Consider the following 26,491-nt stretch of genomic DNA (forward strand, 5'->3'; position numbering starts at 1 on the left):
AGAATTTCATACCTAAACAAATATATTATATGCAACCGAGGCAAAGTGAAGCAATGCTTTCTTGAGAATGCTCCCAGTTCATATGACACTACATTTATTTTAAAAGGATATCTCTATATTTTTGCTTATATTTAAAATTCAGTGGTCTTTAAAGTCCATGTTTACATCAATATTAAGTAAAAACTTTGGGACTGAGATTTAATGCTTCTTTATGTGATAACATGATACATACCAAAATTAACAAATTTTCCAAAACAACTTAAAGGGTTGACTGAAACAGAAACATTTAACAGTAATGATTTTAAAAATGCAGAACTACATATACTTGTCAAAAATGTTTAAGATGTTCATATTAGAAATATGTTTAAATAGTTGGAGTAAAACAGATAAATTTATACAGATGGAAGCACAAAAAACAGATTAGTTTGGCTGGAAATATATGTTACACCTCCCCAAACTAGGCACATGGATATATTTCATTTCAGTCATGACTTCCTTCCCCTGACATTTCCATTTCTTTGTTTAAATAAATGACAATTAATCTTAGTCCAATAGGAAAAACCAAACAAAAAACACTTCAAGCTTATTATATTCTGTAAGCAACTTCCTCTTTGCTTATTTTGGTTTAGAAGGTTACATGGTATAGGACTAAATTTCCCAGTTCATATGTACTTGGAAGATGGATTGACTTAAGGAGGAAGAAAGATCATGAGAATGTTTTCTCCTATTTATGGAGAGAGGAACAAGAATCTATTTCTAGACACAATTTCATATTTAGATAACCCCCAATACATGAGTTTTTTAAAAGCAGGAAATCAGAATATAATCGATAGAAAAACCAAGAGTAGCAACAAGAGAACATCTATCCCATTTTGAAGGTACTCTTTTGCTTTTTCTAATGCCAGGACCTCCACCTGTACCATGCCTATCTCATTCTTAAACCTTCCCTTGCCTTGCAGTGAGTGGTCATCTAGACATCCTGCCATCATTCTGTCACTACGTGGCAGAGAGAAACTCACCTTTTCTAATTCAGTTTCCATGCTCTTATGGCTGTCAGCACTGCGATGATCATATAATGGCTTCTGGAACACACCTTGTATTGATTTTGTTTTCTTATACGTATCTTTAACAGTGTAAATACTGTGCCTTTTCATTTGAGTCATGTGATTCACTCCTTGGGAGTACGTAAGACGTGAATCGAGATGGGTTTTTGTCTTATTAGACCCAGGCATATGTCCAACATTTAAATTCCAACTAGGAGTAATTATGTTCATAATTGGTTTTTTTGAAGATCAAGTTTTTGGTCTTCTTTCACTGTAACTATTAACAACTTCTGGGTTCCTTGCTTTTTTTATTTTCTGTATTATTATAAAAATCCTCCTCCTCAGTATTAGAAACATGTTCAGTTTCTAATTTGTAATTTTCAGGTTCTAATTTATTTTCACTTAGATGCATCTCAGAAAATGATTAGTGAGAATGTTCCAGGGATTCAGAGCATTCATGAGAAGGAAAGATATTTTCAACACTGGGTTCTTTTGGTTTAAGACATTTCTGCATTACCACAGAGACAGATACTCCAGAAGCAACTTTTTCCTTATAATCAAGTACATGACTTATCAAATTAAAGGGTGTTTTCTTTAAATTGGTTCTTCCTTTGGAGTTATCATATTTTAAAAGCTGGTATCAGTACACACCAAACAAGGCAATGTATGGATGTGAAGGACCTGAGGAACAAAAGCAGTTGAAATCCACTGGATGTCAGGGACATGGGTTTGGCAACGTGAGCTGGCGTCTCCCTGCCAGCACAGCTAGGCAGCCCCTCCACAGTCCCTCCTTACTCACCTAGCTCTCACCTGAGTCACCCTCCTCAGGGTTCAAATACTCTCCCTGAACTCTCCCTACTTAATCTGCTGTTCCTGAGTAACTCCTCTGACCTTTTCACCTAAGCTTCTGGAACTTTGTCCTGGTAAGCAAATAGTTCTAAGTTCTTTAGATACAGAATATGGCAGAGCAGATTTGGTTATAACCCCTGCACAGTTCAGAAAGGAAGCAGTGAGATAATAGCTTCCCAGAAAGAACGATGCTACAATTTTCTACCTGGACTACTGATATCAAAGTAGACTTCAAACCAAAATAAACCAGAAGAGGCAAACAGGTTTTTTTCATACTGTTTAGGGGAACCAAGGGGAATCAACAGCAAGATAGAATGATTTGAATATTTGTGTCCTAACCACTGGTATCCTGACAATATACCTTTCTCAATATAAAGAATTAAGTAGATCACAATACAATGACATTGGGTGATTTTAACAAGTCTCTAGTATCATTTCACAGGTCATTCAAACATAAACTAAGACTCTGAAGAACTAAAAACTAGTATTAATCAAATGAACTTAAGAGATATTTTAGAATATTTCATCCATTAACAACTGAACTCACTTTCTCTAAAACAGATCATATTTTGGGGCACAAAGAAAGTCTTAGCAAATACAAAAAAAGAGATAATTCCTTGCATTCTATCAGACAAGAATGGAATGAAATTAGAAGTCAACGACCAGAGAAAAATCAGATACCATTTTAACACCTTGAAGTGAAATTATACACTTTTGTGTGGGAATGAATCAAAGAATAAATTAAGGGAGAAATACAAAAAATTATTAGAAACAAGCCAGAATAGAAATACAACATATCAAAATCTCTGGGACAGTATGATGGCAGTTCTAGTGGGTAAATATATAGAACTGATTTCCTACATTAAAATAAAGCAAAGATACCAAATAAATGATCTAACATTATACCCAAATGCCATAAAAAGTACAAACTAATTCCAGGATCAGTAGAAGAAATAATTAAGATCAGAGTTGAAATTAATGCGACTGAGAATTAAAGGCAATACAAATGATAAATGCAACATAGTGTTGGTTCTTTTTTTTTTTTTCAATTTAATTTTATTTTTTGTTCTAATTAGTTGTACATGATAGAAGAATGCATTTCTACATTTTGATGGACCATACATAAATGGAGTGTAATCTCACATTTTTCTGATTATACATATTGTAGGATCACCTCGGTCATGCAGTCATATGTGTACGTGAGTTAGTTCTTTAAAAAGGTAAATAAGCTAGTAAAACCTTAACAAAATTAACCAAAAGAAAGAGAATACCCATTCACTTTAAAACAATGGAGAAACTAAGGATAAAAGAAACTAACGCCAACATTGTAAAGGGTATATATGAAAAACCCCAGGCCAATATCATGCTGAATGGAGAAAAACTGAAGGCATTTTCTCTAAAATCAGAAACAAGAAAAGAATGTCTACTCTCATCAAAAAACTCTAGCCAGTGCTTTGGCAAGAGAAGGAAATTAAATGGATACAAATAAGAAAAGAAGAACCAATATTTTATGTTTGTTGATGATACAACACCATATTTAGAAGACCCAAAAACACTACCCCAAGATTTCTAGATCTGATCCACGAATTTAGCAAAGTAATAAGGTACAAGATAAACATATATAAATCAATTGTTTGCTTATACTACAATAACATATATGCTGAGAAAGAAATCAGGAGAAAAAAAATCCCATTCCCAGTAGCCTGAAAGTATAGCTAGGAAAAAAATCTAACCAATGAGTTGGAAGACCTCTACAATCAAAACTCCAGGCACTGAAAGAAGAAACCAAAGAAGACAGTAGAATATGGAAAGATGTTCTTTGACAAATAAAAAGACAAGTCAAAAAGTCCATACTACCCAAAGCTTTATACAGATTCAATGCAATTCCCATCAATATACTATTATGTTCCTCACAGAACTAGAAGAAAAAGTCCTAAAATTCATTCATTCATTCAGAAGAGATCCAGAATAGCCAAAGCAATCTTGTGCAAGAAGAGGGATTCTGGAGGCATCACAATACCTAATGATCCCAAATTATACTGCATAACTATAGTAACACAAACAGCATGGTATTGGCATCAAAACAGACATGGAGATCAACGGAATAGAAGACAAAGAGGTAAATACACATAAATACAGTCATCTGATGCTAAACAAACATGCCTAAACATAGGTTGGAGAAAAGACAGCCTCTTTTGTATATGTGGTGCTGGGGAAACTGCATATCCATATGTAGAAGAATGCAACTAGATCCATATCTTCACTCTACCCAGAATTAAACTCAAAGTGGATCAAAGACCTAGGAATTAGATCAGAAATTTTTCAAATGCTAGAAGAAATAATAGACTCAACACTCCAACAAATTGGTACAGGCAACAACTTCCTTAGTAAGACTCAAAAACAGCAAGAAATAAAATCAATAATCAATTAAGTGGGACAGCATCAAATTAGAAGGCTTATGCCTGTGCATAAGGAAACAAGAATATGGAGAAAGAATCTACAGAATGGGAGAAGATATTTGCCATTTGCTCTTCCAACAAAGGATTAATATCTAGAATATGTAAATATCTCAAAAAAATAACCATCCAAAACCCAAGTATTAAGTCGGCAAAATAACTAAACAGACCATCCTTAAAAAACAAAGGCAAATGGACAACAAGTATAAATGTGTACACTGTACATATTTTCTATCTTTTCTCATGAGAGTAACTTATCAACAACCTGTTTGTTATTAATACTTTTAAAACTTGATACTTTCTATATTTTTATCCCTGTTCCTTATATTTGAAATAGATTTGTCAACTTTTCTGAAAAACTACTTTTCTAGTTTTTAGAGTCAGTCTGCTATGTAAGTCTTCCATGATTATGGGTTTTGTACCTACCAAAAAAAACATATTTCTTTCCTTAAGGCTATCAGTTTTTTATTGATTTTTCTAGTGTACTTTTACCACTTGGAGATTAAATTATTTCTTTATGTGTCAACCCTATTTACACCTAGAAATATGGGGACAATGTTTGAATCACTTTGCATGAACAGCCTTAATTTATTTGATCCCCAAATTATGTATTGAGTTCCTGGTGAATGCTCAAAAGGGGACCAAAAGGTGTCAGGGATGGTTTTTCTAGAGGTAGCATCTGAACTGAGACTTAGGGGTAAGGGTAGCCAGCCAGAATGCAGGAAAGAATGGGAGCAGGACAGGCAATAGCAAGAGATGAAGACAAGTATAAAACAGGGTATGTGCTTGTTTAAAAATATAGGAATTGGTGAGGAACAATGCCAGAGCAAAGGGCAGACAGGGAAAAGGGCTAAAGATGAAGAGTTAGACAGATGTCATATTACAGAACCATTAGTGGTAACTTTCAGATATTTGACCATTAATGTTTAAGGAATCCTTCATGGACATAATTGCATGGGAAAGAAGCTTACATAATTACATTTCTCTAAATGCTATGCATACAGTGAATGTCAGGGACATATGGATAAAGGAAAGGAGATGAACAAGTACAAGATAACAGTGCAAAATCCAGATGATACATGCCTGAAATGAAGGAATTCTTACAAAAATATTTTTGAGTCCTGTGTAAAATGAATTTTTATTGAATAAATTCATGTATAAATCTAATTCTCTCAAATTCATGTATAAATCTAATTCTGCTCAAATATCTACAAAAAAAAAATCAAATGATCTGTAAGATGAATTACAGGGAATGAGTAATTTGATTGTGTTTACTTAGTTGGTTTTCACTTTTATATTTTCCTAGGCTCAGGGCACCCATTTAGGTGTTCTGTTAGTAATGTCCGGATAGTTGGATCTACCAGACTCAACAATGAATGAGACAAGTCTGGGGGTGAAGCTCAGTGATAAGGTATCTTCTTAGCATGCAAAAGACTCTGATTTCAAACCCCTTCCTCTGAAAAGAAAAGAAAAAAAAATAAAAAACAGAAAAGGAATTAAGAACACTGAACTCAAGGTATAAGTAAGTAACTGTAGACTTATAGCTCTTAGGAACTACCCTAGAAATAATTGATTTTCTTCTCTAAAACACAGTACAAAGTGTACAGACAAAAGAAAAAAATTTAAATATACATAAATATTGTGTGATTTCATCAAGTGAGTGAATAGGTACTGAATTAATAGAAAAATAGAGGTGAACAAATATTCAATGAAATTAGTTGCCATAGACTTGGTATCAAGGTAGCACTAAATTTGATTTTTTAAGGAGAGGTGTTCTCTCTTTTTAAAACCTTGTGTCCAACTCCTGAAACCAAGGAAATACTTTGGTTACATCCCAAGAATCAGGGACTGTAGACACGCACCAATGCCCAACTCTCTAATGTGAATTTTTCTAATGGAGTCTAAAATCGAATTCTGAATACCTGAAAACGAATGGGAATTCCAGTGGCATAAAGGTAAATATAGAAACATTCAAGATTAAAATCATTTTCTTATACTTATATGGAGCATTTTTTTTTTCAAACATGGCCACCAACACTGATGTTTGCCATGTTTTCCCAAATAGTTCCACTAAACTTGGAAAAACAAAAGAATTAGAATTGGAAAGTCTGCTGCATTTCTAAAGGATAAATTTCAAAGATGCAGATAGACTGTAACAACATTTTTCCTCAAAGTGACACACCAGAATCATTTCTACCATTTTATTACAAGGATGGACCATATCCCTCAGATTCTTCTGCAATTTAATAAGTAAAAAGTTGTGATAAAATCCCAGTGGAATACACAATTCTTATCAAACAAATTTTTGTGAACTGATAAACTGAGGTATCTATTTTTAGAAAAACAGTGCATAAAAAATAGTCTTCTTTTTCCATACATGGGTTGGATACCCATGTGCCTACATGTCTCGCATCATCTGGTTGAGCTGTTTGGTGTTCTTGATCCACTCATGTGAGAAGATGTACCAAGATCATCTAAGAAAAAATGTACAGTAAGCTTAATGTATTGGAGCACAGTAATAAAAAAGGAAAGATAAACAGATGACCATGAATGATTAAATATCAATATCCTTTACTTCAAAACCTATGTAATTGATCCTCAAAGTAACAAAGTGTTCAAGGAGTAAACTCTATAATGTGTTTTATTCCCAACATTACTCTGCTGTGGTATACCCTGTTAGTCTTTGAAGTACTTTCATGAAATGACTACCTTATTAACAATTATCTATTTGGGCCAAGTATGTTGCTCAGGGAGGGCCATGGGATTCACTCCCAGCACCAATATCAGAGGGAAAATACAAATCAAGTGGAAATTTTCACTCTTTCAAAGTCCAGCCAGTATTTCTATAACAAAATATATTCATATGAATAACTAATGTCAATACGTTAAATATATCCATGTCCCTGCATGTTATGGAAGAAGAAGAATGAGTGACTTAGGTGTCTTCCCATGCCAACACACCCTCCTGATTCCCATAATCTCTGGAGAAGGAATAATCTAATCTTTTGCTTGCAACACAAATGTTGCATTTGTTTCTCAATGTGCATTTCCTCATGATTTCTTCCAAAATTACCAAGTTAACTTCTTTCTTTCCTTCCTCATTTCCCTACCTTTCAGTAGTTTTGAAGTACCCTCTTGACTGGTGGTTGTCAAGCTTACAATTTTACATTCACTGCATAGGCTATTTCCACTTTGTCTTTCCTCCCTATTTAGCAATTTTATTACAGAATTATACTTTCTATCACTTCAACTTTTCGGTTCTCCACCTTTTTCAGAAAGCATATAAAAACAAAAAGATATAAAAACAAAATATATGCCACCCCTGGATCTTGTTATGTCTTGAACTTGTATCCAACAGATCTACATCCAGATTTTTCTAAAACGAAGTGTACACTGGCTAAGTACAATGTGGTTGGGAAACAAAAAGTATTAAAATAATTTAGAAGCCTTGAGGAATGTAGAATTCCAGACCTACTCTTCTTAGACAGAATGAAGCTGCTTGAGAAGTCATAGACTTTCTGATGGACATTGTTTTGGCTGTGGTTTTCCTGAAGTCTCCAGAAGAATTCTACAAATTTCCTTTTCCTGAATCTCACGTACTGAACTACATGACCCTCTCCTAGGAAGTAGCAACATTTTTAAATAATATCAAATTACATACATGCATGGCTCACTATGTTCGAATGTTCATATTCATTTATGACAAATAAAAACAGGATCAGGTAATTTAATATTTGCTACCTTTAGAACAGTGAAGAATATAGGCAGAGTCTCTATTTCTCAGACAAGTTTTGGAACTGGAAGTTTACAAATTCTTCCCACACTTTGAATAGCCTATCATGTTTCTAAAGTATTATATAAATATCACTCCCTTCAATGTATACACATAGTTCTTTTTCTTTATTTACTGTCATTTCTGCCTTTCTTATTCTTCATTGCCATTCTTTAAGGCAAGAGAAGTGCCTTCTCATGTCCTTTTCTTTATTTCTCAACTTTCCTCTGGACTTAGGGTGTCTTGAAATGGAACAAATAATTCAGCTCATCTACTGATATTCCCATCTTGCTGAGTCTTCATACAATATGCCACTCATATACCTTTAATTTCTTTTTTCCTTACTACCTTCAGGTATTAGAATATACCAGTGCTTTATAGGATATATAGCTATTACCTTCTGTATGTTTGTTTATTTTCTGTTCAGCTCTTTGATCTTCAGCCACAGTAAACTTGCCAACATACCTCAGTGGAAGAGACTCAGAGACATTCTGGTAAAATTAACATTCATAATGAGTTGCATAAAGATGTCCTACTTGCCTTTTAGGAACAGATCTAAATTTCCATTGCTGTCATCAAGGGTACTTAAAAAGAAGACTGGCATTTACTGTGAACCAAAACCTTTCCAAAGAGAACCTCATGTATACTCTCTAGAATAAACCTAATTTTGCCTTTTCTTGGCAATTGTTAACACAGCATGGAAGGAGAGAGGGAATCATATGCAGAGACAAGGTCCTAATAATGTGCATATTTCAAGAAAGAACTACCTTCAGTATATACAACTCTACTTTTACACTCCCCTCCAATAAGAAGAAAGTTATTTATAAACAAATGCTTTATACAAATTCTCATCTACAAACTTGTTATAATACAGTGTTAAACATTTAGGACACTCTAATGGCAGGAATTGTGTTAGATAAAATAAAATGGTTGGCATGATAAAAGACTTTGGAAACATCATGTTGTATATAAAAGGAACATTATAGCAGCTACTTCATTTGGGTAAATAAAGTCTTAGAAAACTACATATATTTTAGGTACTCAGTTTAATGATAGAAATAGCAGTTGAATAAGATGATAAAGTAGTAAGAAAACATCCCTTGACATACATTTCAGTAATATCACATAAACTTTGGATAGACTATGCAACTCTTTCAAGAGAAAACTTCAAAGATGTATACTAAGAAAGAAAGGTCAGTCTAGAAGTATATGGCACTACAGAAGTCTACTTGAGATTTAGTTTAACTGACTGGGGTACAACTGCATTCGCTAGCTGTGGGAAAACACTGCAGTTCAACTGTACAGTCAGTGACCAGGTGAGACTAAGAACACGCTGGTTAGTAGACTATTAAGAGAATTCTTAAAAGGAATAGGCTACTGTACATGTTGGCTAGGTGAGAGAGGGTAAGATCCCCTCTGAGGAGACAAGTGAAAGAATTCAAGAAATTTTAAGAAAATCAGACACCATGATAGGCTAAAAAAAAAAAAAAAAAAAAAAACAGTAGGGTTAATATCCAAGATACACAAAGAAAAGCTTAACACCAAAAAAGAAGCACAAATAACACAATCAATAAATGGGCAAAGGAACTGAACACACACTTCACAGAAGAAGAAATACGACTGGTTAAAAATATATATGAAAAAATGTTCATTATCTCTAGCAACTAGAAAAAATGCAAATTAAAACTACAATGAGAATCCATCTCACTCTATTCAGAATGGCAATTATCAAGAATGCAAGTAACAATGAATGGTGGCAAGGATGTGGGGGGAAAAGCTCATTCATATATTGCTAGTAGGACTGCAAATTGGTGCAACCACTATGGAAAGTAGTATGGAGATTATAGAAAACTTGGAGAGGAACCACATTTAAGCCAGTTTGCCTATTCGTTGGTTTATACCCAAAGAAGTTAAAATCATCATACTATGGTGATGCAGTCACATCAGTGTTTACAGCAGCTCAATTCACAATAGCTAAACTATAGAATCAATCAGCAACTCCTCCCTTCAACAGATGAGTGGATGGAGAAAATGTGGTATACACACAATGGAATATTATTCAGTCATAAAAAATGAAACTTTGGCATTTTCCAGTAAATGGATGGAAACAGACTATAATATTAAGTGAAATAAGCCAGTCCCAAAGGATGAATGTTATTTCTAATATATGGATACTAACCCACAACAAGGAAGGGGAGGGAAGGAAAGAAGATCATTGGATTAGGAAAAGTAGAATGAAGAGAAGGGAGAGAGATAGGATAGGAAACACAGTAGAATGAATTGGACATAACCTTTCTTTGTTCATAAATGAATACATGACCAGTATAATTCCGCATTATGTACAACCACAAGTATGGTATCCTAAATGAAATGGGTTGTACTTCATGTATGTACAATATGTAAAAATACACTCTACTGTCTTAATATATATAAAAACACCAAATAAAAATTTTAAAAAATAAAATAAAATTATCAAAGAGAAAATAATCAGTAGAGTTTAGGATAGTTTTGGAATTCCATATGCTCTATCCTATGTAATCTCAGTGTCTGGCTAGGGAACCATTTTTTCCAGGGGGCCTTTGTGTAGGCTTACTCATGGTTGACCAGAAATCCCTGCCAGTTTTTTATGTCTAAAAAACCCACCTGCCTCATTCATTGATTGGGGCATCAGGATTCAACTGCAAGAGTCAGGCCTCTTAGTGTATCATTTGAAATTGCCATCTGACTGCTATTACACTTGTTCAGATTTCTTAGCATATCTGTTCCTAGTATGTCTATGGGAGCTAAGTGGGTACAATTCCCATTTACAATTAGTGTTTTGATCCTAGGATCAAATTCAACTCTGTGTGCTTTCCTCAAGATTTATGGGTAAAGAAATTTATTTACTAAGTTTCTAAAAATGTTTAGGTTAATATTTGCTTATGTTTCTATACATTATAACAATAAAATGATTGTGGTGATGTTATCTCACACCCTGTTTCCCAGTCACTCCAGAATGTGAGGAGAAAATGACAGACAAATGTGACCTACTGTTCTCTCTGTTCAGAATGTCCTTCTAGATTTATGCGGCTGGCTCCTTCCCTTCCATTACTTGTCAGCTTAAATGATAGAATTGGAACTATCTTCACTGATTCCAGAATTCCACTCTTCCTCTTATCCACCTCTGAACAATATATAAACTACTCAAATTTAAAAGAAGTGTGAATTATATTGTCTTCTAATTCTTACTTAAAATGAATTTTGAGTCTTTCAGAAGAATCTAGTCTACAGTTCCTGACATCCTTAACTTCACTATTTTTTGCTGGGTCTGCATTATATCCTGTGTCTCCACTCTCTTATTCAATCTAAATGTTTATATTGCACTTCTTTGAAGAATATGTCCCATTTTTCTCCCTTCTCACCTTCAGATTCACCTAGCTCTTCATTTACTTTTCTTTCTAATTCTTTTCATCCATAATAACATCCCTGAGAATTGTTTACTACTAGCAACTTCTATGAATCTCAAACCTGTGCATAGTCTCTCTTGGCCAAATACTTATTTTCTATTGTGACCTAGTAGGGGCCTTCTATTTCTTTCTAGGATTGTCGAAATCATTATGAGGATATGGGAGAAAGTATGTTAAATAAATAGTTGAGAGAAAAATACAAAAAAAGACCTGACCTTTGAGCGAAGCTTTGAAGGTGGAGTATTATGCAGGTGCTTTCCTTTGATATGTCTTCTAGGAGCGGTGGAAACCACTTCTTTTTGACTCTCAGAATTACTGATGGCAAGCAAGGCTTGATTTTCTTGTTTTGTAGGTTTATATTTTGTTTTTATGGTAATAAAACAAAGAAAAAAGTACATAAAATTCTTGGAAATTTCAAGCCAACAAACAGCATAAGAATGGGCAGTGTTCAAAGAGATTACCATCATTACTGGATTGCTGGAAATTTTCACATACTTCTTTTCCTTCATGGACATTCTAGGAACGGAAAAAAAACAACACAAGTGTTATGAGCAAACATTAAATACTCTTTCTTCTCAGCAACACACAGATCATTTTCTAAAATAGATCACATTTTAGGCCACAAAGCAATTCTTACTACATATAAAAAATTGGGAGATAATACCATCAGATTATAATAGGATGGTTTAGAAATCAACAATAAAAAAGAAGCTACTCTAACACCTCTAGATTAAACACTATACTACTGAATGAAAAATGGATAGCAGAAGAAATGAGGTATGAAATTTTAAAAAGCTTAAAGATAAATGAAAAGTGTGACACAAATATCACAATCTCTTGAACACTATAAAGGTGGTTCTTAGGGGAAAGTTCAGTGCACTGATCTCATTCTTGAAAACAATAGAAAATCAGTTTTTTTTTTCTTCATTTAGAATGATGTTGGCCTTGGGCTTAACATAGATAGCCTTTACAATGTTGAGGTATATTCCTACTATCCCTATTTTTCTAGTGTTTTGAACATGAAAGGGTGTTGTACTTTATCAAATGCTTTTTCTGCATCTATTGAAATAATCATGTGATTCTTAACTTTAAGCCCATTGATATGGTGAACTACACTTATTGATTTCCAGATGTTGAACCAACCTTGCCTCCTTGGGATGAAATTCACTTGATCATGGTGCACTATCATTTTTAATATGTTTTTGTATGTGATTTGCTAAATTTGTTAAGAATGTTTGCATCTACGTTCATTAGGGATAATGGTCTGAAGTATTCTTTCCCCAATGTATCTTTATCTGATTTTGGTATCAGAGTGGTACCAGTTTCATAGAATGAGTTTGGAAGGGTTCCCTCCTTTTCTGTTTCATGGAATACTTTGAGTAGTACTGGAAAGAGTTCTTTGAAGGTCTTGTACAACTTGGCTGAGAATCCATCTGTTCCAGGACTTTTGTTGGTTGGTAGGCTTTTGATAACTTCTTCTATTTCACTGCTTGAAATTGATCTATTTAAATTGGGATGTCCTCCAGATTCAGTTTGGGTGGATCATGTGTCTCCAGAAAATTGTCCATGTCTTTGAGATTTTCTATCTTGTTGGAGTACAGATTTTCAAAGTAGCTTCTAATTATGTTTTGTATTTTAATAATGTCTACCGTGATATTTCCTTTTTCATCATAAATTTGAGTAATTTGAGTTTTCTCTCTCCTTCTCTTGGTTATTATGGTAAGGGTTTATCAATTTTGTTTACATTTTCAAAGAACCACCTTTATGTTTGTCAGTTTTTGTATTGTTTCTTTTGTTTCAATTTCATTGATTTCAGCTCTGATTTTAATTATTTCCCGTCATCTACTACTTTTGATCTGTTCTTTTTCTAGAGCTTTGAGATGGAATGTTAGGTCATTTATTTGTTGACTTTTTAGTCTTTTCTTGAATGAGCTACATGCAATAAATTTTCCTCTTAGTACTGCTTTCATTTTGTACCAAAGATTTTGATATGTTGTATCATTGTTCTCTTTTACCTTTTAAGAATTTTTTTATCTCCTCTCTGATGTCTTCTGTTATCCATGCATCATTCGGTAGTGTATTAGTCAGTCTCCAGGTATTGGAATAGTTTCTATTTTTTATTTTATCATTGATTTCTAATTTCATCCCATTATGATCTGATAAGACTACAAGACAGGGATGCCCTATTTCACCACTTCTATTCAACATCACTCTTGAAACACTAGCCAGAGCAATTTGACAAACCAAAAAAGTTAAAGGGGTACGAATAAGAAAAAAAAATCTCAAGCTGTCACTATTTGCAATGACAAGATACTTTACTTAGAGGATCCAAAAAACTCCCACCACAAAACTTCTAGAACTAATAAATGAATTCAGCAGTAGCAGGATAAAATCAACATGCATAAATCATAAATCTAATGCATTTCTATTCATAAGTGATATATCCTCTGAAAGAGAAATTTGGAAAACTATTCATTAACAATAGCCTCAAAATAAATATAAAGTATTTTTTTGTTAATCAAAAAAAAATGATTTAAAGTGAATCAATCTAACAAAAGAGGCAAAAGACAATGAAAACTATAGAACACTAAAGAAAGAAAAAAAAATTTAGAAGATGGAAAATTTCCCATATTCTTGAATAGGCAGAAGTAGTACTGTCAAAATGGCCATACTACCAAAGGCACTATACAGATTCAATGAAATTCCAATTAAAATCCTAATGGCCTTCCCTATAGAAATAGAGAAAAAAATCATGAAATTCATCCTGAAGAATAAGAGACCAAGAATAGCCAAAGCGATTCTTAGCAAGAAGAGTGATGCAGAAGGTATCACAATACCAGACCTTAAACTATACTACAGAGCAACAAGAACAAAAAATGGCAAGGTATTGGCACCAAAATAGACATGTAGACCAATGGTTCAGAACAGAAGACACAGAGACAAACTCACATAAATACAGTTACCTCACACTAGACAAAGGAGCCAAGAAAACATACAATGGAGAAAAGCTAGCCTCTTCAACAAATGATGCTGGGAAAACTAGAAATCCATATGCAGTAAAGTGAAATTAAACCCCTATCTCTCACCCTCACAAAACTGAACTCAAAATGGATCAAGGACCTAGGAGTTAGACCAGAAATCCTGCACCAAATAGAAGAAAAATATGACTAAATCTTCATCATGATGGCTTAGGACCAGGCATCCTTAACAAGACTCCCAATGTGCAAGAAATGAAAGCAGCAATAAATAGGGTCGATGCAACCTAAAAGCTTTATCTCAGCAAAGGAAATAACCAATAATGTGTAAGAGAGACTACGAAGTGGGAGAAAATCTTTTCCACGTGCACTCCAGATAGAGCACTAATCTCCAAAATTTAGAAAGAACTTACAAAACTTTACACCAAAAATACAAAGAACCCAATCAATAAATGGGCTAAGGAACTTGGCAGACACTTCACAGAAGAAGATATAAAAGTGATCAACAAATATATGAAAAAGAGTCTAATGTCTCTAGTAATTAGAGAAATGCAAATCAAAACCACCCTAAGATATCATCTCACTCCAATTAGAATGGCTATTATCAAGAGTACAAGCAGTAGGTGTTGGCATAAATGTGGGGAAAGAGGCACACTCATACATTGCAGGTAGAGTTGCAAACTGGTGCAGCCACTCTGGAAAGCATTATGGAGAATCCTCAGAAAACTTGGAATGGACCTACCTTTTGACCCAGTTATCCCACTCCTCGGTTTACGCCCAAAGGACTTAAAATTATCATACTATAGTAAAGCAGCCACATCAATGTTTCCAGCAGCTCAATTCACAATAACTAGATTGTGGAACCAACCTAGATGCCCTTCAATAGATGAATGGATAAAGAAACTGATATATATATATATATATATATATACATATATATATATAAAATGGAATACCATTCAATCATGTAGAAGAATAAAATTATGGCATCTGCAGATAAATGGATGGAATTGGAGAATATCATGCTAAGTGAAATAAGCCAATTCCAAAAAACCCAAAGGCTGAATGTTTTCTCTGATAAGTGGATGATGATACATAAAAGGGAGGCAAATGTGGGGTAAGAGAAGAATAGAGAAACTTTGGATTGTGCATAGGCAAATGAGGGGAGGAAAGATAGTGGAATGAGAAAAAACATCATTACCCTATGAACATGTATGATTAAACAAATGGTGTGAATCTACATTGTATACAACCATAGAAAGGAAAAGTTGTAACCCATTTGTGTACAATGAATCAAAATGCTGTTTGTAAAAAATAAAATAAATTTAAAAAAAGAATAGAAAACTAACAAATAAATAACCTAACATTACATCTCAAGGCCCTGGAAAAAGAACAAACAAATACAAAAAAGCAGCACAAAATGGGAAATAACTAAAATTAGAGCCAAGATCAATGGATTTGAAACAAGAAATTTCAAAAAATCAATGATCAAAAAGTTGGTTCTTTGAAAAAAAAAAATAAAATTGATAAAACCCTAACCATGCTAACCAGAGAACAAAGGAAATAACTCAACTCTATAAAATTCATGATAAAAAAGAAAATATCACCAAAGACAACACAGAAATACAGAGGATGGTCAGAAACTATTTTGAAAACTAATACCTAAATCAAATAGAAAATCTTGACGATATTGACACATTTCTAGAGAAAGATTACCTACCCAAATTGAGCCAGGAGGACATAGAAAATTTTAACACATTAATTTCAAGCAATGAAATTTCAAATACTATCAAAAGCCTATCAACAAAGAAAGCCCAGGACCTGATGGAATCTCAAGTACAACTAAACCTTCAAGGAAGAACTAACATCCATCCTCCTCAAACTATTGTAAGAATAAAATAGGAGGGAACATTTCCAAACACATTCTATGAACCTAATATCACCCTGACTCCAAAACCAGACAAAGACACAAAAGGAAAGGAAACTTCAGGCCAATAATCCTGTTGAACATAAGTGCAAATGTTCTTAACAAAATACTGGTGAATCTCATACCAAAACACACTAAAAACGATAGAGCACCATGATTACCTGGGTTTCATTCCAGGGATGAAAAGTCGGTTCAACATACAGAATCAATAGATGTAATTCACCACATCAACACACATAAAGATAAGAATCACATGATTATCTCAATAGATGCAGAAAAAGCACTTGAAAAAAATTAAGGTTCAAAATACAAGAAAAATGAGGGATAGTAGGTACATATCTGAACATTGTAAAAGCTATTTATGCTAAAACCCAAGGCCAACATCATTCTAAATGAAGAAAAACTGAAAGCATTCCTCCTAAAAACCAGAATAAGACAGTGATGTCCTCTTTTACCAAACAGCCCATGTTACTCTAGCCAGAGCTATTAGGCAAAGAGAGAAAGAAAGGAATTTATAAAGGAAAAGAAAAGCTAAAACTACCTCTAATAGAATGTGACATGATTCTACACTTAGAAGATCCAAAAACTGCACCAGAAAATTTCAGAACACCTGAACTAATTCATTAACATAGCAGCATACAAAATTAACACCCACGATTCAATTTCATAAAAGTAAACTAAAACAATTCATGGGCAATAAGGCAACACTGAAAAAGGTAATCAAAAGAATACTACGTATAAAAGAAGATGAAAATCAGACAATAGAGCATGTGAGAGAATAAATCTCACCAGAGTAGGTAAGCAAATGTGAATTAAGAGTTAATTTAATATTAAAAATAAAGCAAAATGACACAAGGAAATATGTACCTCTTTACCATTCATCCTGAATGTAAATGGGCTTGATTTTTCAATTAAAAAAAACATTAAGTGGAATACTGAATGAAAAAAAATCAAGATCCAACAGTATCTTGTCTGCAGGAAACACACATCACATGCAAAGAGATTCACAGAATGACAGGATGGGAAATGGTATTTCCATTTCATATAAATGAAGTCAAGGAGCAGTAGCTCTTCTCATATTTGCCAAAGCAGACTTCAAGCCACATTTAACCAGAGATCATTACCTATTGGTAAAAGGAATAATCCAACAGAAGTGTTTAATGACTATAACGGGTTTATGCCCTGAATATCAGTGCCCTCAATTTCGTGAAACACAAACTACTCAAAGAAAGGAACAGATGGGCCCCAGTAAAATCAGTGTGTGTGACTTCAATATACCACTCTCACCAATACTATGTCATCCAGACAAAAAGTCAACAGTTACTACAGAGTTCAAGTGCACTTTTGATCAAAAGGACTAGACAAATGCCTGAGGAATATTTTCTGGGACAACTGGAGAATATTCTTTCTTTTCAAGGAATTTTTTCTAAAGCAGACTCTAATTAGGCCATAAAAGCTATTCTTAGCAAATACACAAAGCAATCAAATTAATTCCTTGAATATTATCAGGTCAAAATAAAATACCATTTCAAACCCATACAAAGAAAACGACAGAAACATTATCATCACTTAGAGAATGAGCAATACAGTTTTGCATGAAGAATTCATCATCAAAGAAATTGGGGGAAGTATTAAAAGTCCCTTAGAATCAACTGCAAAGAGATACACATCCCAGAATCTATGGGATACGATGAAAGCAGAGTAAAGATGTAAACTTTTAAATACAGATACATACCATAAAAATTCAGAGGAATCTCAACTAACTCACCTGTAGATGAATTCCGAGGACTTAGGGAAACAAGAATAATGCAACTCCAAATCCAGTGCAATTAAAGAAATGAAAAGTATTAGTGCCAAAATTAATGAAATGGAAAATGAATAGACAATTAAAAGGATAAATGAAACAAAGAGTTAGTTCTTTGAAATGATAAACAAGATTGGTAAACCCTGAAACAAACTAACCAAAGTACAGAGAGAGAAGATATAAACAAAGTTACAGACAAAAAAGTGGATCTTAGACACTTTTCTGAAATTCAGAGGACCATTAGGGACTATTTTCAAAAGTGAAATGCCAATAAATGGGAAATCCAGAGACCTGTTAGGATAACTTACATTATAAAAACTAGAAAGTGTAGAAGAAATGGATAAATTTCTAGACAAATATGACCTACAAAAATTGAATCAAGAGCATTCAAGAAATCTAAATAGACCAACAGACTGCCATTACATTAAAGCAGAAATAAAATGCCTTCCAAAAATAAAAGCCCAGGATCAGACAGATTCATGGCTGAAGTTTGCCAGACCATCAAACAAAGAGTAACACTGATGCTCCTCATACAATTACATGGGATAGAAAAGGTAAATCCTGACAATCTCATTCTATGAAGGCAATATCACTGTAACAGGAAAACTGCATAAGAACAAAACAAGGGAAGAAAATTATTTAATATTATACTTGAGGAAGTTATTTTGAAAAACCCTCATGGAATACTTGAAAACAATTTCAACGACACATTAAAATGATCACAAAACCTCATGAAGTTGGCTTAATTCCAAAAATGCAAGGATGGTTCAACACATGCAAATCAATACATGAAGTACACCACACAGAGAATTAAGGACAAAAAAATCTCAACATCATCGCAATAGATGTAGAGAAAGCCTTTGAGAAAATTCAATAGCCCTTCATAAGAAAAGTCTTTAGAAACTAGGGACAGCAGAAACTTGTTACAATATTACAAAGGCTATATATGCCAAATCCAAATTCAATGGCACACTGAATGGTGAAAATCTACAGCATTTCCTCTAAAATCAGAAACAAGTAAAAGATGTGCATACTCACCACTCCTATACAAAATAGCACCAGAAATTTTAGTCACAGCAATTAGAAAAGGGAAGAAAATAAAAAGAAGTAAGTAAAGATGTGCATGCTCACCACTCCTGTACAAAATAGCACCTGAAATTTTAGTCACAGCAATTAGAAAAGGGAAAGAAATTAAAAGTAACAAATCAAGTCATCCCTATATACAAATTATTTGATCCTCTTTTAGAAGATCCTAAAAGCTCTACCAGAAGAATGTAAGATGTGATTAACAAATTTGGCAAAGTAGCTGTCAGGGAAATCAACATAAAAATATAAATAATATTTCTATACAACAAAAACAATCTCACTGAGTTATGGGGTTTTGGCTCAATGGTAGAAAACACTTACCTGGAACATGTGAGGCACGGGTTTCTATTCTCAGTACCAGATAAAAATAAATAAGTGAAATAAAGGAATTGTGTCCATCTACAACTAAATAAGCTTTTTAAAAAAATTCCAGTGAAAATGTAATCAGGATAACAACACTACTCACAAGAGATGCAAAAAAAAAAAAAAAAAAAAAAAAAAAAACATAGAAATAATACAATCCAAGTAGGTGAAAAAACTATTCAAGGAAAATTGCAGAATGAAGAAAACAAAATTGACAAAAGACACAAGAAGATAGAGAGACATCTTACATTCAAAAAAAGCAACCTTAATATGGGGAAGACATCCATGTACAGAAAGTGGTTCACAGATATTATGCAGTCCTTATCAAACCTCCAATGATATTATTCATGCAACTGGAAAAATTATTCTGAAATTCATATGGATGAAAAGCAGACCAAAAATAGACAAAGGAAATCTGAGACATGAGAGCAATGCAGGATGCATTACAATATCCAATTTCAAATCACAAAACAGAGCGATAGTCAGGAAAAGAACATGATGCTGGCATTAAAACAGAAATACAAACCAGAATTGACTGAACACAGAGAGACAAACCCACATGGCTGGAGTCATCTGATTCTTGGACACGAAGTGCCACAAACATAAGTAAAGGAAAAGACAGTTTTTGTTGTTGTTGTTTTTTCTAAAAGTTCTGGCAGCAAAGGAAAGAATAAAGAACAGGAAGAGAAAGTTCACAGAGAGAAAATCTGTGTGCACTAATCATCTCAGAGGGCATTAGTAACAAGAATATATAAAGAACTTAAAGACTTTAACATCATAAAATACAATTAACCCACTTAATAAGGACTTAACAGACATTTCTCAAAAGAAGAAACACAAATGATCCAATATATATGAAAAAATATTCAAACTATCTAACAATCAAGAAAATGCAAGTCAAACTCCAAAAGAAGTCCTCCCTCTACTTTGGAATGGCAACCATCAAGTATATAAATTATACTAAATGTTGGTGAAGATGCGGGGATAAAAGTTACCCCCAGACATTGTTGGTGGAAACACAAATTATTGTAACTATTCTGGGAAGCAATATGAAAATTCCTCAAAAAACTAGAAATGTAACCACCACAGGATTCAGTTATTTCACTCTTTTATATATATACAAAATTTGTAAAATCAGCAGAACAATTGGAATACAAGTCCATCAATGTCAATAGCAGCACAACGCATATTAGCCAAGACATGATGATGGAATATAAATTGCAGTATATATACATAACACAGTATAACTCTGTATTAAGAATGAAATTAAGCCATTTGCCAATACATGGTTGGAACAGGAGAATGTCAGGTTAAATGAAATAAGTAAAATAAGAAATTTGAGTGTTGAAATGATTTTGCTCAGAGGCAGGAGCTAAAACAAACGAAGAGGGACAAAGTTGGGATGGATAAAACTAAGTTAAAGGGAAGATTAGTGGAGTAGAAGAACATTGAAACCTGAGATATAGAGTTATGAGGAGTGAGGAGGGTTAGGTAAGGCAAGAGCATGTGGAAAGAATCTGAGAAAATTACTCTTCGAGCATGAAAATATATAATGGAGAATTCCACCTTTATGTTTATGAATTAAAAATAAATGAGTGGGGGTTTCAAGATGGAGGACTAGAGGGTGGCTGAAATTCATGTTGCTCCAGGACTCAGGATACAAAAGAGGAGATATTGAGAGACTTGGGACCAACTCAAAGCAGCTGGGTGAGTCTCTCCCGTTGGGGAGGCGTCCCGGATGGGGTGGTAGTCCCGGAACGTAGGAAACTTTGTGAAGTAGAGTTGCCCAACGAGACCCCCTCCCCCCGCTGAAGCAGTGAACTCGGACAACTGGGAGCATCATAGAGGAGGCTGCTCAGCACAGCGCTTGGACTCGGAGCAACCACTGGGGCTCCAGGCAGCTGCCCAGAGGAGGAGGTGTGCGGCGAGCTGTTTGGACTCAGAGCGACCACTCCTGAACACCGGGGCCTGCCCGGAGGAGGAGGAGGAGGAGCGCGGCAGGTCGCTTGGACTTGGAGTGACTGCATCAGAGCTCCAGGTGGCTGCTTAGAGGAGGAGACGAGTGGTGAGTTGTTTGGACTCAAAGTGACCACTCCTGAACACAGGGGGGGCTGCCCACAGGAAGAGCATGGTGGGTCGCTTGGTCTTGGAGCAACTGCTCCTGAACACCCGGGAGGCTACCCGGAGGAGGATGAGGAATGGGGCGGGTCACTTGGACTTGGAGTGACTGCCCAGGGCTACGAGCAGTTGGTGGGAGGAGGAGGCGAGCAGTGAGTTGCTTGGACTCCTAGTGACGGCACCAGAACACTGGGTGGCTGTCTGGAGCAAGAGGTGTGCGGCGGGTTGCTAGGACTGGGAGCGACTGTATGGGGCTCCAGGTGGCTGCTCAGAGGAGGGGCTACAGAGCCAGGCGATCATGTGCAGAGCAGGGTCCCAGGATCTAGGAGGCTTCTTGGTGGAAGAGCCGCACAGAGACACGCTTAGGGGCGGAGCGAAGGTTCCAGGCCTGTGGGCAAATTCTCTGAGGAGAGGCAGCCTAAGGAGACTTATCTGCGAAGGGTGAGGCTCCCAGGACCAGGAGATATGTCCAGGCCCATGGGAAAGTTGCAGAGGAAGGCAGCCCAGCCCAGGTGGTAGTTGTAGATTGACGGGAACCTCTGGGAGGGAACTGACCAGCAAGACCTCCCCACTGGGTGAGTCTTCCCTGCCGGGTGAGGTTTTCTCACAAGGACAGTAAAACCAGAGACACAGGCGCAAACAGGCTTTGCCTCAGCCTGCAGCCTAGTTGCCCTTTGGATGACCATTGGTCAACAAGTGGAGGCACCTCTGCCCACTAGCAGGGAATATACCCCACCTGAAGGCCACCATCCCTAGAGAGGCAGCTTCCTTGTGGAGCATGGCATTATCAAATTCCTCTAAGACTTCAGGCTAGTGAAGGCTAAGAGGGGATATACTAGAAATCTTCAGGGACATTGTAAATCAATAGAGAAAATCCGCAATATCGTAGTGGTCCACTGATACCTGAACAATATGAGAAAACAAGGGAAGAAACTGCCCCACACAAATCTAGATGTTAAATCAATAAAATCCAATGAGAGCATGGCAGAAGAAATGACAGAAAAGGAGTTCAGAATGTACATAATTAAAATGATCAGGGAAGCAAACGATGAGATGAAAGAGCAAATGTAGGCACTGAATGATGAGACGAAAGAGCAAATGCAGGCATTGAATGATCACACCAATTGACAGTTAAAAGAGCAAATACAGGAAGTAAAAGATCATTTCAATAAAGAGTTAGAAATACTGAAAGAAAACCATACAGAAATATTTTAAATGAAGGAAACAATAAACCAAATTAAGAACTCCATAGAAAGCATAAAAAATAGGCTAGAACACCTGGAAGACAGAACCTCAGATATTGAAGACAAAATATTTAACCTTGAAAACAATGTTGAACAGAGAAGATGGTAAGAAATCATGAACAGAATCTCCAAGAACTATGGGATATCATGAAAAGGCCAAATTTAAGAATTATTGGGATTGAGGATGGCTTAGAGAAATATACCAAAGGAATGAACAATCTATTCAAAGAAATAATATCAGAAAATATCCCAAATCTGAAGAATGAAATGGAAAATCAAGTTCAAGTGGCTTATAGGACTCCAAATACACAAAATTACAACAGACCTACAATACCAAGGCACATTATAATGAAAATACCTAACATACAAAATAAAGACAGAATTTTAAAGGCTGTGACACAAAAGAACCAAATTACATTCACGGGGAAACCAATAAGAATATCAGCAGATTTTTCAATCCAGACCCTAAAAGCTAGAAGGGCCTGGAACAACATTTTTCAAGCCCTGAAATAAAATGGATGCCAACCAAGAATCTTATACCCAGCAAATCTTACCTTCAAATTTGACAATGAAATAAAATCCTTCCATGATAAACAAAAGCTAAAAGAATTTACAAAAAGAAAGCCAGCATTACAGAACATTCTCAGCAAAATATTCCATGAGGAAGAGATAAAAAACAAAGAAGCAAATCAGCAAAGAGAGGAATTATCCTAAAGGAATTGTCAAATAAAGGAGGAAACAAGTTGTTTCAAAAAAATAAATAAATAAATAAAATAAAATAAAGGAACCAAATGACTGGGAATACAAATCAAGTCTCAGTAATAACCCTGAATGTTACTGGCCTGAACTCATCAATCAAAAGACATAGACCGGTAGATTGGATTAAAAAGAAAGCTCCAACAATATGTTGCCTGCAAGAGACTAACCTCATAGAAAAAGGTACGCATAGACTAAAGGTGAAAGGATGGGAAAAAACATACCATGCACATGGACTTATCAAAAAAGCTGGAGTATCCATCCTCATTTCAGATAATGTGGACTTCAAGCCAAAGTTAGTCAGAAGGGATAAAGAAGGACATTTCATACTGCTTAAGGGAAGCATAAGTCAGCAAGATATAACAATCATAAACATCTATGCCCCAAACAGTGGCTCATCCATGAATGTCAAACAAATCCTTCTCAATTTCAGAAACCAAATAGACCATGACACAATAATAGTAGGTGATTTTAACACGCCTCTGTCACCACTGGACAGATCTTCCAAACAAAAATTGAACAAAGAAAACATAGATCTCAATAACACAGTCAATAATTTAGACTAACAGACATTTATAGAATATACCATCCAACCAAGAGCGAATACACTTTCTTCTCAGCAGCACATGGATCTTTCTCCAAAATAGACCATATATTATGCCACAAAGCTAATGTGAGCAAATAGAAGAAGATAGAGACACTACCTTGTATTCTATCAGATCATAATGGATTAAAGTTAGAAATAAATGAAAGAATAAAAAAGACTAACTACTCCAACACCTGGAGATTAAACAATATGCTATTATATGATGAATGGATAACAGAAGATATAAGGAAGGAAATTGAAAAATTCTTAGAGGTAAATGAGAACAAAGAAACATATCAAAATCTCTGGGACACTCTGAAAGCAGTTCTTAGAGGAAAATTTATTTCATGGAGCGCATTTAATAAAAGAAGTAAAACTCAACAAATAAATGCCCTAACACTACAGCTCAAAGCCCTAGAAAAAGAAGAACAGAACAGCACCAAAAGTAGTAGAAGACAGGAAACAGTTAAACTCAGAGTTGAAATCAACGAAATTGAAACAAAAGAAACAATAAAAAAATTGACAAAATAAATAGTTGGTTCTTTGAAAAAATAAACACAATTGATAAACCTTTAGCCATACTAACAAAGAGAAGATGAGAGAAAACGCAAATCATTAAATTCGGAATGAAAAAGGAAATATCATAACAGACAGGTTGAAATACAAAATATAATTAGAAGCTATTTTGAAAATCAATACTCCAACAAAATAGAAAATTTCGAAGACATCAACAAGTTTCTAGAGACATATCAATTCCCTAAACTGAACAAGGAGGACATACACAATTTAAATAGACCAATTTCAAGTAATGAAATAGAAGGAGTCATCAAAAGCCTACCAACAAAGAAAAGTCCGGGACCAGATGGGTTCTCAGCCGAGTTCGACAAAACCTTTAAAGAAGAGCTCATTCCAATACTTCTCAAAGTATTCCATAAAACAGAAGAGGAGGGAACCCTCCCAAACTCATTCTATGAAGCCATTATTACCCTGATAACTAAACCAGACAGAGACACATCGAGGAAAGAAAATTTCAAACCAATATCCTTAATGAACATCGACGCAAAAATTCTCAACAAAATTTTAGCAAATCGCGTACAAAAATATATTAAAAAGATAGTGCACCATGATCAAGTGGGTTTCATCCCAGGGATGCAAGGTTGGTTCAACATCCAGAAATCAATAAATGTAATTCACCATATCAATAGACTTAAAGTCAAGAATCACATGATTATTTCAATAGATGCAGAAAAAGCATTTGATAAAATACAGCACCCCTTCATGCTCAAAACACTAGAAAAAATAGGAATAGTGGGAACATTCCTTAACATTGTAAAGGCCATCTATGCTAAGCCCATGGCTAATATCATTCTAAATGCTGACAAACTGAAAGCATTCCCCCTAAAAACTGGAACAAGCCAGGGATGTCCTCTTTCACCACTTCTATTCAATATCGTCCTTGAAACTCTAACCAGAGTAATTAGACAGACCAAAGAAATGAAAGGGATACGAATAGGAAAAGAAGAACTCAAAGTATCCCTACTTGCTGATGATATGATTATATACTTAGAGGAACCAGGAAATTCCACCAGAAAACTTTTAGAACTCATAAGTGAATTCAGTAAAGTAGTGGGATATAAGATCAATGCACATAAATCTAATGCATTTTTATACATAAGTGATGAATCTTTGGAAAGAATAATTAGGAAAACCACCCCATTCACGATAGCATCGAAAAAAATAAAATACTTTGGACTCAATCTCACAAAAGAGGTGAAAGACCTCTACAACGAGAACTACAGAACACTAAAGAAAGAAATTAAAGAAAACCTTAAAAAAGATGGAAAGATCTCCCATGCTCTTGGATAGGAAGAATTAATATTGTCAAAATGGCCATACTACCAAAAGTGCTAAACAGATTCAATGCAATTCCAATTAAAATCCCAATGACGTACCTTATAGAAATAGAGCAAGCAATTATGAAATTCGTCTGGAAGAATAAGAAACACAGAATAGCTAAAGCAATCCTTAGCAGAAAGAGTGAAGCAGGGGGTATCGCAATACCAGAT

At 34.9% G+C, this 26,491-nt stretch overlaps 1 protein-coding gene across 1 annotated transcript in view; it reads right to left on the bottom strand.

Moving 5' to 3' along the window:
* LOC306659161 (ankyrin repeat domain-containing protein 26-like) overlaps window positions 1-26,491 on the bottom strand; it is a 73,470-nt gene that overhangs the window by 21,835 nt on the left and 25,144 nt on the right. Inside the window, exons 6-8 of the mRNA XM_079136578.1 lie at window positions 19,404-19,424; window positions 12,028-12,082; window positions 11,782-11,906 (exon numbers count right to left, since the gene is read on the bottom strand). Coding sequence (XP_078992704.1) covers window positions 11,782-11,906; window positions 12,028-12,082; window positions 19,404-19,424 — 201 coding nt within the window. The remainder of the gene's footprint in view (window positions 1-11,781; window positions 11,907-12,027; window positions 12,083-19,403; window positions 19,425-26,491) is intronic.

This window comes from Sciurus vulgaris (assembly GCF_902686455.1).
Source record: "Sciurus vulgaris genome assembly, chromosome: 4".
Classification (NCBI taxonomy): domain Eukaryota; kingdom Metazoa; phylum Chordata; class Mammalia; order Rodentia; family Sciuridae; genus Sciurus; species Sciurus vulgaris.